The 13406-nt window shown below is 40.3% G+C and overlaps 1 protein-coding gene across 2 annotated transcripts in view; it reads left to right on the top strand.

The window, feature by feature from the left end:
• The first annotated feature begins 4684 nt into the window (after positions 1 to 4684).
• Positions 4685 to 13406, top strand: part of LOC127801843 (uncharacterized) — a 28305-nt gene continuing 19583 nt past the window's right edge. Inside the window, exons 1-3 of one of the 2 annotated variants that reach the window (XM_052337303.1) lie at positions 4685 to 5088; positions 11963 to 12318; positions 12481 to 12528. In XM_052337303.1, coding sequence (XP_052193263.1) covers positions 4848 to 5088; positions 11963 to 12318; positions 12481 to 12528 — 645 coding nt within the window. In that variant the 5' untranslated portion in view covers positions 4685 to 4847. The remainder of the gene's footprint in view (positions 5089 to 11962; positions 12319 to 12480; positions 12529 to 13406) is intronic. The other variant, XM_052337304.1, reaches the window with a different exon arrangement.

Consider the following 13406-nt stretch of genomic DNA (forward strand, 5'->3'; position numbering starts at 1 on the left):
GTTATCCCAACACCAACGAAGCGGTGCTTTCCAGCTAGGAGGAGGCTCGACCACAATCCATCGGGACTCGAAGTCCACCTTATTTTGGAGCTTTTGAAAGAGAGGAGATAAACCCACAATCCTTTGAAGTGTGAAAAAGACGCCCCTCCGTTCGACCCTCCTCAACCTATAGTAGCAACCGAACAACTCTACGGAAGGAGGCACTTGGATCATATGGCAAAGGATGGTGAATCCTACTAACTGACCCCAACCGTTAGGATGAAGTTGAGCAGGGACAATGCAATGATAATCGAGCCACTCCATGCCAAAGCTAGACAAGGGGAAACGAAGACCTGCTCTTAAAGAAGCTAAATATACCCCGAAGCCATGTCCCCCTACCATAGCGGTACTTGTCTCCTCAGGCGTAGGAAGTCTAATATGATGATCAATTGGGATATGGAAACGAGACTGTATCCCAGCTAATTCTCTCCCCTTCACCGAAGACCGTCGTCCCAAAGATATATATACATTGGGAGCAGGAGGTGGAGGTGGTAAAGCATTCTTAAAACGGCCCATGTTGAGTGCTTAAATCCTAAGGCGCGACTGCGAAAAGCAAATTTTTCGAGCGAGTTATGACTCCTGGGGGTCACAAAAGACTAAGGGCAGGACCCATGGGTGAGGGTCACGCCCAGATGGTAAAGAGACCCATGAGAAGACTCGCGCATGGTTAAGGCCAATAATTAAACCTATGGGTGAGGTCACGAAAGACTAAGGGCAAGACCCATGGGTGAGGTCACGAAAGACTAAGGGCAAGACCTATGGGTGAGGTCACGAAAGACTAAGGGCAAGACCCATGGGTGAGGTCACAAAAGACTAAGGGCAAGACCCATGGGTGAGGTTACTAAGGGCAAGACCCATGGGTGAGGGTCACGCTTAGATAATGAAGAAAACCGCGAGTAGACTCACGCATGGATGAGGTAAATAACAAGACCCATGGATGAGGGTTACGAGAAGCTACGACCAGCAATTGGACCCATGGATGAAGAAGTATACCGTGAAGAAGCTTGGGACGCTGAGAGGATCCTTACGAGACAGTAGTTGAACAATGAAAAAAGTGAAAGACCAAGTCATCCTTTTATAGTGGTCCTGAGAAGGCATTGTAGAAAGAATAAAGCCGAAAGACTTAGAAGAGGCGGACACGGAAGAGAACCTTCTCCTCAAGATGAAATGAAAGTGGTCTCTTGTAAGAAGAGTTGCAGCATAAGCAAAATACTCTTTCTCCTGAGATTTTCTACAGAAAGAGTAGGGAGCAATTGTTATGCGTGAAGATACTGAAGAGCGATGCAAGCCTGGCAGCCTGAAAAAGCGCCATGTGGCGACCTGAGGAAGCGCCACGTGGCGGCCTGAGGAAGCGCCACGTGGCGGCCTGAGGAAGCGCCACGCGGCGGAAGGAGGCCACCCAGGGGCGCGGGCGCGGGCGCGGGCGCGGGCGCGGGCGCGCCTAGCGCGGCCCTCCGCGCTCGCGCAGCCCCGCGCTCGCCCGGCCAAGCAGCGCGCGGCGCAGGCGCAGCTGGGCGTGCGCACGGCTGCGGGCGCGCAGCCGCGCGCGCCCCCCTGCACAAGGGCGGCCGCGCGCATTTGCGCGCGGCCCTCCCCCCCGAGAGAGGGTCACTCGGGGGTGAGGTACCCCCGAGTGCCCCCACCCGGGGGCGCCCAGCTGTGCGGGCGCAGCTGGGCATGCGCACGGCCGCGCGCGCGCAGCCGCGCGCGCCCCTGCACAAGGGCGGCCGCGCGCATTTGCGCGCGGCCCTCCCCCCCGAGAGAGGGTCACTCGGGGGTGAGGTACCCCCGAGTGCCCCCACCCGGGGGCGCCCAGCTGCGCTGGCGCAGCTGGGCGTGCGCACGGCCGCGCGCGCAGCCGCGCGCCCCTGCAGAAGGGCGGCCGCGCGCATTTGCGCGCGGTCCTCCCCCCCCGAGAGAGGGTCACTCGGGGGTGAGGTACCCCCGAGTGCACCCCCCCTGCGCACAGGCGACCCGCGCGCCCTTGCCGGCAGGCGGCCGCGCACATCTTGCTCGCGGCCGCCTGCGCACGCAGCCGCCCGTGGGCGCAGCCGCTCGCACGGACAGCCTCCCGCGCACGCCCCCCTTTCGCACCCGGTTCCGTGCACTTGCGCGCGCGACCCCTCGTGCTCTCCTTGCCTGCACTCATGCAAACCCCCGGGTGAGGGTCACCCAAGGCGCCGCACTGACAGCCACGTGCCACGCGCCCCCTATCCTTGCACCACCGCCTCCAAGAAAGTCGGCCTAAGACTATTCTCGCGAGACTTGGTCAAAGCCTCTCCGAGATTCTTGCCACAAAACTCGGAGCACGCGACACATGGATGCCCCTCTTGTTGCTATAAATAGGAGGTCAGCTTCCCTCATTCGGTAGGCAATCTCTGGTTCTCGCATTTACTCTCTTACTTTCGAATACTCAATTTCTACGGTGATCTAACTTAAGCATCGGAGGGTCCGCGCGGGGACTTTCGCCCGCGCTCCTAACCGATTCTTTCTCTGATAGGTCATCCATTGCTCAGAAACACCTCCAGAAACTCATCCATCGCTCAGAAACGCCCTACGAGACTCATCCATCGCTGCCACATTACCCCGGGAGACTCACTCATTGCTCAGATACGCCATACGAGGGTCATCCATCGGTGGTTTCCCATTTTATAAATTTTATTGTTGTAATCGTGTAACAACAGTATTAATATATTAATTAATATATAAGTATATAGTGATCGGAATCGCAGAGGGATGAAAAAGATGACGGTGAGAAGAGGTAGTGATGGAGGCGATGGCGGCGATCGAAGATGGGTCTAGCAACAGCAAGATTTGAGAAATGACAGAGGGATAAACAAAGATATAGGTTATAAATGCATGTTTAGTTTGAAGGTAAATGCGTAATTTAATTGGTCAATGCGATAAGCTTTTAGTAGGATTTTTGAAAAAGCATGGGGTGGGGGAGCTTTTGCCAAACACGAGTGAAAGAACTTTTAAGTTATATAACGTTTAAGCTATTGGATATTATTAAATATTTTAAAAAATAAGTTACACAACTTATAAATCACTATCTCAATGTTTTACTTAATAGTAACTCCAAAGGGAGTTGCTATTTTGGGGTATCAAATTACCCATTTACAACTTTGATCGTGTTATGACATTCTTGAATTATAAATCTACTCTAATGACAAGTGTTAACATAGGGGTGCTATTTTAATATTTTAAGTAAAATATCATTCTTTTGTATTTCTTATCCCATCACCTCCTTCCTCTTCTTCTTATCCTATGCGCCTCCTCCCTTTTCCCTTTTTTTGCGCCTTCTTTCCCTTTCCCTTTCTTTATGTCTCTTTCTTTGTCTATCATCACCAACATTTATGGTCAAAAGAAAAATTAGGGAGTAGAAAACTTGTAGCGAGTTTTAGATAACTTTGTGACATTTGGTAGGTTTTTTTCACAAAATCTATATATTTATAAAAAAAATATTGTCGAAATAAAGTCGTTGAATTGTAACCATTGGAATAATAGAATTAAAAAAATAACAGAATGGTTCAATGTCACTTCTTCTTTTTTTCTCTCCAGAGTTTGAAAAATTAATACTCCAATAACATTGCTATCATTTTGCAACCCTAGATGCCACCCTATTAGAGAGAAGAAATTTAAATTTAGGATACCATTTTCATGTTATCAACAATTATAGAGTTAACATTCTGGCCCTGTTTGTTGCAGCTTAATTAAAGAAATTATAAATTCTAGCTTTTTAGATTATAACTTCTAAAACTTAAAATAAGTTGTGAACCTATTTGCTGCAGGTTCTTAGAAGTTGTAGTTAAGTAGTTGTGGTGTTTGATACCATAAGCTGTAAAATAACTTATTTTTGTATAATTATCCATAATACCCTTAATAGTTATAAAATGATAATTTAAAAATTAATTAGTGTATATGTATAAGTTTTAAGTGTTATAAAAAAATTAATTAAAGTATAGAGAGAGAGGAAGATGACGAAAGAGATGAAAAGATTTGAAAATGGAGATGACAGTGGAGAAGAAAAACCCATGATTGCGTAGACAATAGGGTAATTCTTTGTTAAAAATAAGGGCAAAATTATCATAAAAATGTAATCATTTAAGTAGAAGTTGTAAAAGTTGGGGTACCCTAGTTTTGAAAAAGCTAACTTCTATCCCTTCTAAAAATTAGTAGAAATTATAAGTTATAATTCTATAAATTAAAATAAACACTATATCCTAACCTTTTTGAAAGTAGAAATTAAAAGTTATAGTTTTTAAGTTGCAACAAACATATCTTCTGAATAACACTCTATCTCGGAGTTGTTTTTAAGTCAAGGATAACTAAGCTTCTGCCAGGTAATGAGGCAGGTGCCAAATTCATTTGGGCCTATCTATGGCCCCAAATTTATACCCAGCCCATTTCACTTGCAAAATTGTTGGCAGCAACTTGGAATGCTATTTAAATAATGAAATTTAATTTTAATTAATATTTTATATATTTATATTAGTTAATATAATATAAAATAGAAATAATATTACCACGATATCAAACTTAATTATCGAATTTTAAAAGAATAATATTAGATAGTTAGTTATATGACATTTCTTTATTAAAGGAGAATAAAAAAATCACGTGGGATTCTGATTCTCTACGCTCTGCCTAACATCTCCTTAATGCGATGAAAAGCTAGTCACTTCCGGCTTCCTCGAAACGCTACGTTACCACATTCTTACCCAGTACGACACGACGCGACGCCAAATCAATCCCAATTCCCGAACCAGCAAAGCACAGAGAGCAGCATATTGACGGCAGCAGCGTCAATGACAATAACGATGATGTCAACGCCGGGCAGCAACAATTTGGACGATGCCGGTGACGGAAACGGCAGTTCACGAAGCAGTTTCTTGACGAACTGGACCGTCGCCGGAGGCTCTCTCCAGGTTTCCTGCACTGTTGAGTCTTCCGACTCGCCGATCGATTCAGAAACCGTTTTTGCCGAGCCAAAGCCTCGTCTTGTCCTCAAACGCCCCTCGCCTGATTCTGGCCCCTGCGAGATCACGAGTGAGTTTTTTATTCCATCGATTAAGTTTCCGATGAGTTAATTGATGCCAGCGAGAGTCTGATTTCAGTCAATTAACTTTTAGGTCTTTGTAGGAATGCCCAGAACTTTGATTCTTGTTTGAAGGACTTAGTGTTTGAGTGGTTGTGCTATTAACACACATATACCCGTGCATAGATGGCAGTGTGTGAACACACGCCAAAGTATTTTCCTTTCTTTTTTTTCATATTTTATTTATGGATTGGAGTGTGGTTAACAGTTCATACTTCCTATACATGTTATTTCTTTCTACTCAAAGCTAGATTTGCTAGTTACAAGAGGAGGAAAGTTCAAGTCCTTAATATATTCCTTGGCAAGCATAGCGGATTAGCAAAGACTGCTAAGATTAATCAATCTGGCATTCCTTCAATCCTGGCTAAAGTCAAGAATGGCGGGATGATCATTAGGTACTTGAGTGCAGTGGAGATAATAACATAATACTCTATGCAAGTAAGACCAGAAGGAAAGCTTAATAAAAATGCTAGATCAATGGACTGGAGGAGAGTCATCAACCTAGTTGTTCTATTTCAGAAGTGGTCACTCCATGTCGTTAAACCAAAATTGCCTAATCAACTTTTTATCAGCCTTGGGTTGTTAAAGCCAAGTCCTTGACTTTTGTTTACAAATGATGTGCATTGGGTTAGTTATTGTTTACATGCATCCACATGAAAACACACACTATTTTTTGCCTCCATTTCTAATTTTAATAAAATTAGTGTTTGTATCCATATGAAGTCAGAGATGGTTGGTTGCTTATGTGGCATGCGTGGAAAAGGAACCAACATACTTTTGAGGATGTAGCAATGGATAGCAGTAGAATTTAACTCAACCGTACTTTGTTATATTCTTTTTGGTGAAGAAAATTTTTTGTAATCCTTTTTCTCCTCCTTTTTACTCGTATTTATTGGGATATTTTCTTGGAAAAATAAGTTATTGGGAGGTCTTTGTTTATCTTTGTTAATGTCGTGATCAGAAGAATTAGGAGATAGGAGATAGCAGAAAACAACAGTTGAAGTTGTTTCAACTGCAAGTTGGCAACAAACTACTGCAACTATAATAAGCTATTAGTAAAATCTGTTATAATGTAACCAATTAACTGCTATGTGTTAAAAGTTGTCTCGAGTATAGGATAAGAAGATCAGTAAAAACAGTGCACTTTGAGGGCCAATGAAGTATTAAATAAAAGTTTATATCCCAATATATAATTAGTGATAGTTGGGGGGTTAAACTGTAAATATCTAATAGTCTTCATTGGGATATTCGTCCAGGCGCCCACTATTATAAATAGAGGGCAAGAGGTAGCAAGTGAGGCAGTGTTCTCATTTTCTGTTTGTAATGAGAAAATCTGTTGAGTGCATGTGTATTCTCTAAGAGGAAAGGCTGTGTGGTTAGAATATAGCTTTGTAATCTTGGGAGAGAATAGTGTGGATGTACTCAGACAAGGAAGGACTATTGTTCTGATCGATTTCTGAATAAATCAAGACTGCTCTCGAGGTGATTTCAAGACTGAATGTAGGGTTGCTTTCTGTTGGAATAAATGTTTGATTAGTTGTAAATTAGCTATGATTAGTAGACAAGTAGACAACTAGGCCTTAATTCTAGGAGTAACTTTAGCCTTAATTTCAGGAGTGTCTTTTGTACATTCATATTATAAATCCTAATTGAAAGAGGCTAGATCTAGGGTTTGTAACCCAGCTCTGATACCAAACCTTAGATCTAGCCTCTTTCAATTAGGATTTATAGTATGAATGTACAAAAGACACTCCTGAAATTAAGGCTAAAGTTACTCCTAGAATTAAGGCATAGCTGTCTACTTGTCTACTAATCATAGCTAATTTACAGCTAATCAAACATTTATTCCAACACTCCCCCTCAAGCTGGAGCATATAGGTTATATGCACCAAGCTTGTTACAAATAAAACCAATACGAGGACCCCGAAGAGATTTAGTGAAGACGCCTGCCAGTTGATCGACTGAATTGACAAAGCTAGTAGCAATACATCCAGATAAAATCTTTTTTCTGATGAAATGACAATCAATCTCTATATGTTTGGTCCTCTCATGAAAAACAGGATTAGAGACTATATGTAAGGCAACTTGATTATCACAGATTAATTTCATTTGTGTCACTTCGCCATATTTTAATCCTTGAAGTAGTTGTTTCAACCATATAAGTTCACATGTTGCTAAGACCATAGCATGGTATTCTGCTTCGGCATTAGACCTAGCAACCACATCCTGCTTCTTACTCTTCCAAGATACTAAATTGCCACCAATTAAAATATAGTACCTAGAAGTAGAGCGTCTATCTGAAGGAGATCTTGCCCAATCAGAATCAGAATACCCAATTACCTGGGTATGACCCTTATCTTCATATAACAATCCCTGACCCGGTGCGCCTTTGATATATCTGAGAATGCGAATGGGAGCATCCCAATGACTATCACATGGAGATTGTAGAAATTGATTGACTACACTTGCAACAAAAGAGATGTCTGGCCGAGTGATAGTGAGGTAGTTTAGCTTTCCGACAAGTCAGCAATATCTACCAGGGTTAGATAATTGCTCCCCCCTATCCCGGTAAAAGCTTGATATTTGGGTCCATGAGAGTATCAATCGGTCTACAGTCAAGCAGACCAGCCTCCTCAAGAATGCTTAAGGCATATTTCCTTTGTGAAATAACTATGCCGCTTTTGGACTAGGCTACTTCAATGCCAAGAAAATATTTCAACTTACCCAAATCTTTAGTCTGAAAATGGTTGAAGATATGTGTCTTAAGTTGGAGAATACCATCTTGATCACTTCTAGTGATGACAATATCGTCCACGTAAACCACTAGATAAATGCATTGACCATTTGATGAGTGGCGATAAAAGACAGAGTGGTCGGCCTCACTGCGATTCATACCAAATTCTTGAAGAACTGTGCTAAACCGTGCAAACCAAGCTCGCGGAGATTGTTTTAACCCATAAAGAGATTGGCGAAGTTTAGACTTTCAAGCAATCCGAACCAGGATATATCTTGCGCCTATTGTTTGGTTTGTGGTTTGATTATTTCTGTTTTCATTCATTTAAATTCTGTTCTTGTTTTCTGTTTATTATTTTTTTTGTTTGTTTTTGATTTCGGGTTGAAGAGTGGTTGAATTCTTGCATAAGAAAACCAATCCAGTGACCCTAGGATTAACACTATGGATAGTCATATATAAGGCTATGCCACTTTGTATGAGACATTATGAATGAATTGATTTCAAGTTCTCTCAGTTTTTCTCTATCCATTCTCTGTTTCCTTCTGTTTTCTCCCTAATTTCTCTCATCTCTCTCTTTCTTTCTTTCTTCTTCCATGATTGCCCCAACTAGAAGCCCTAGATTTGAAACCTAGGGTCCTGACAGTTATGTCTTCTTTTATGTCTATGTTCCACTGATTGCTTCCCCCTTGTTGGAGGTTGGACTGTTGGAGATTGAAGAAAATCGGTGATGATGATTTCAAGGTACAGGGATAGTTTTGCTTTTCCCTTTCTCTAGGAGAGGCCTCATTAAAATGATTGTTTGAGTAGTTCTTTCTGAAGATTTTGGATGCATTTTGTTGGGCATCTACATAATTTGGATATCTACCTTAGCTGATTTTGGTTTTAGAGGATTGCAATGACTTATTTTCTAGATTTTTGGTCCTAGGTATAGGCTTTTTTGACCGACAAGCATGGCAATGATATGTCTCCTCTCCTTATAAGCAAAGATGGGATTACTAGTTTTCATATTTCAAAACTTAGCACAGCAAGGATGGATTTCTTTTTGAATGGATCATTTATTCTACTATAGAGGTTTCCATATTGATGGCTGAGATAGATTTATCTGTCATCTTGACAGCCACTGGTACATAAAAGTGGCACAAGGTCAGAGTTCTCTTGCTATGCATTTCTAGACATGTGATCGTTTTCTATTGGCCATAGCAATTGTGCAAGCAAATTGTAGAGTTACCATAGAGCAGGGACATGATTCACAGATTATTGTCTCTAGTCAATGTGATACAGGAGTGTGTTCTTTGATGTATTAATGTTTTTATTTTCTAATTTGTTTAGCCTTTGGTTAGTATTTGCATTATTAATTTTAATAAGTAATCATGTGAGTTGCATGTTGCATTTAATATAGATGGATAACATAGATTAGAACGATTCCGTTGTGATAATTAGCTGGGAGTTATGATTGTTGTAACCCTAGCGTAAATAGTCTCTTAAGACACTTTGTAAGGGAACCGTATTATTCTAATTCAATGTTTGATGTTTCTTGAAGCCCTATTTTCTGTCACACACGTAGATCTTGGCACGACATTGGAAGCCCATTTACAATTTTCGCTGTCTTCTTATTCATTTCCTTTATGTTATGTTGTTATGTCTTTATTTACTTTATGTATTTGTGTTGGTTTGGATATTATAGCTGTAGGGGGGGGGGGGGGGGGGGTTGTTAGAGATTCTATAGGGGAGGCCACGTTGTAAAGAGGCTTGGGAAAAAGACAAAATAGTTTGTTATTGCGGTGGGGATCTTCTGTGGCAATGCCCAGGCTAGAGGTATAAATATCCTCTAGAATCTGTGTGTAGAGTCATGTGAAAATCCGGAAGAAATTCTATCTTTTCTCTCTATTTTCATCTCCCTCTCTGTTTTTCTCTTCTCTTCCTCTAACTCCAATCTCTCTTTACCTTCTTCTTCTTCTCCATAATCCCTACTGCACTCTCTAATTCACACCGAATTAGAAGGTGGTTCTCATTGTCACATTGGAGTTGTGACAATTTCATGTTAATGTTCGAGCTTCAATCCTACATTGTTTTTAGTCCTATTCTGGTCTTTTTTTGCCATCTCTTTGTCCGCAATAATCCCAATGACCAAGCTGTACATGTGCTATGCGAGAATATCATGTTCATTGATGTTAAAATTATGTTCAGAGTGGGTTTTCAGCCTTTATGTTTTATCTTTCTTTTATCTCTTTGATGGAAAATCACAGGGTTATGATTATTAGATTGCCAGATAAGTTATATGTAAAATACACACTCAAAGTGTTCAATAGGAGTATAGTGTTTCATTGTTAGATTTGAAATAAAGAAAGTACAATGTGGGTATGCATGGGGTGAATAAGATATTAGAGAAGTTGCGGAAGGATTTCCTTTTGAGTGGTTTAGGGGATGAGTTCACGTTTCATCTAGTTAACTGGTAGGGGTCTGGCTTGCCCACAAGAGGAGATGGTTGGTCATTAGAAGGTGAGGTTTTTTAGTAGTCCTTTTGCATGGTGACTGCGGAGATTTTTATTTATTTATTTTTCATGCTGTTTCTTTTTTTTTTTTTTTGGGGGGGGGGGGGGGGGGGGATAGAGAGTAAATAATAAATATAGCTGGGACTAGGTGGATGTGTGGGTGGATCACTATGGATCTTAGGTCCTCTTACATGGCATGTTTGTGGGAAAAGGATTATGAGGGCACAGGAGGATAGGATTATTTGAGGTATAGATGGAAGTAGGGTGGGCATTTGTCTTGACGGTTGGTAGTTGTAGACCATTTTGTGAGATTTTCATTGGATTTTTTTTTTTTTTTTTTTTGGTTTGCTAAGAATAAAATTGTGCAGTTGGGGGGATTGTTTCTCTTTCTCCTGAAGGCATTATGCAGTCCTCTCAAATTGTAATATTTAGTACTGGAAACTGGAAAGTTGAATTTTTGACAAGTTAGTTACAGAAAAAAAAAAGAAAAGAATTTTGACAAGTTTCTTTTGCATTTGTATGATTGCACTATTATTGGGCAAGGGAGGACAATTAGTGTGGCACCTTTAAGAATTTAAGGTCCAAAACAAGATTATAGGATCTATTAAGATGAAATCCTTTGAATACCCCTCCCTCCAAGGGTTAAAAAAAAAAAAAAAAAACTATGAATAAAATTTCAGCATCTTTTTTTCTTCCGGAAACTTGTTCCATTAGGTATTGCAAGAATCATTCAGGAATTTGAAGGATGTACGATTTTCTATCACAAAAATCTACAGAAATGGTGGTTTTGCTTTCAAAACAGTTTGGTTGTTTAGGAGGGATCCTTGTGACCAACAAATCCCTTTGCAATTTTGCAGTGCACTTTTTTTTTTCCTGTTGCATTGTTGCAGCATTGTCGGATAGAAGGTAATCCAAACTGTGCCGAGGAATGTGTAAAAGTTAACATTTGCCCCTCTTCATGTATATATTCTTGAATTATAAGGTTTGGCATATTCAAGAGGCATACTTCTAGCCAAGAAAAAGGATTTTACTTAGAGTCAAGTCATTTACAAATCATATATAGCACTGAGGTTTCGTTTTTTGGTTGAGGGCTGATCTTAATTCTCTTACTTTCTATTTATTTTATTTTATAGTTTTACTTCTAGAAGTATTTGTCATCCTTCGTACTCAATTTTTTTTTTCCAATTTTAGTGAGCAAAATGCTATAAATTTCTTTTTGCTTTATATATGTTTCAAATAACAATAGTGCACTTCCTCTTTTGGATGGGCTGATATTGTTTTGACCTACTGAATCATTTCATTTTATGTGTTTACTGCTTAGCAATAATAAATAAACTTAATGTGCATGTAAAGGATAAATACTCTAATGAAAAATTCAACATTTAGTTTTGTATGAGAAATTTGTGTATATGTTTTATTTGAAGAAAATTCTAGTTAGCAGTAATCTGAATTCTTTGCAAATTGAACTGACTATCTGCCAACAAGAAACTCTCTTGCATTAGCAGAAAACAATCTAAGTGTTTTCTTGCATTAGCAGAAAATAATCTAACTTCTCTATTCCTTGCTCTTTTGAATAATTTTGAGTTTCTGCACTTGCAGTAAATTTTGCACAAAAGCATGAAGTCCGGCAGGTCTATGTTCGAAGTACAGCTCGAGTCTATGAGATTTATTTTGCACCTTCTGTACAGAGTGGTAATGAGTACCTCTGTACTGTTCGCTGCAGCATTGTTGTTAGAGATGATGTACTCCTTGTGACTGAAACTGATGCTGCTTCTGGTGCACAAGGAGAGGGATCTACTGAAGTAAAGGTTGGAGAGAAATGTAACAATGATGGAAACATTGCTTCCAATGAACATGACTGGATAGAAGTGGAAGTTCCTGATTCTTCATTACAAGATAACCAATACAATTCAGTGTCCAAGAAAGTTGATCCCTGTCCTGGGACATGCGTTCAGGTATCATGGTTACTTCTGGTCCACATTCATTGGGGCTTTTTTGTTCCTGTGCTAGTTGCTGCGCATTTAAGATGTTTTCTTGCATGGTCTGCTCCTCTATTACAAAGAAGGGTCTAATTCGGTCTTGGCATGTTAGCATATTAAAAACTTGTATGTGTTCAGGGCCTTACACTACCCAGTGAACAAGAGGAATACACTGTGAGGTTAGAGGTAAACAAATGAATTAATTAGCCTTGCTTGACCTACTAACTGAACCCACAATATTTTTGTATGTTTACTCTTTATATTGACTCAACATGATTTTGTTGGTCACTTTTTCCATGTGAGGGAGTAGTATTGTGGGAGGAGTTGTACTCATATCATTTTGTCCCATCCTTGTCCTCTTTGTCCTCATTGGTTATATATTTGAATTATTAATATCCATGAATCATGATATTGATGAGAAGAATTAAAACAAGACACTCTTTCCAACAATAATGGAATTTATTATTTAGATGGTTTTATAGTATTAGTATAAGAAACTTCTAAGTGAACGTAGGTTGAAGTATTGATGGGGAAGAGAGGGTGAGAAGAAATTCAACAGAAGAAAGAGATGAGGAAGAGGAAGACCCCTGAAGAGAAGAGGGAAGAAGAAGAAGAGAAAGAAAGAGGGAGGAAGAGGAAAGCCCAAAAAGAAACAGGGAAGAGAACGATGCAGTGAGAGAGAAGCTCGGAAAATTCTATATGTTCAATTTCAATAAAACCTGTGCTTTCCTTTGTGCTGTTCCATCTGTTTACAAATCTTACTACATACTTGAATTGTACTCCTATTACAATTGTGCTTCAAAATTACAAAAACATTGAAAATAAAATAAAATGTAGACCTAATCCTAATTGGTTTTGGTTTGCTCTGTTGTCCTCCTTCCAAAATGTCTTTACATTCCTTGATCCTTATCAACTCTCCCCTTGTTGGAGAAAAAATCATCCTCAAGTTTGGCTGATTTTGAATCACTTAATCACCCAATCATAAAGTCAGTGGATGGATGGCCTATAGGGGGTTTAAGCCTTATGTCTGCACCAAGTTACTAAGAGGGGAAGAACTCAACACC

Source organism: Diospyros lotus, chromosome 5 (assembly GCF_014633365.1).
Source record: "Diospyros lotus cultivar Yz01 chromosome 5, ASM1463336v1, whole genome shotgun sequence".
Taxonomy (NCBI): domain Eukaryota; kingdom Viridiplantae; phylum Streptophyta; class Magnoliopsida; order Ericales; family Ebenaceae; genus Diospyros; species Diospyros lotus.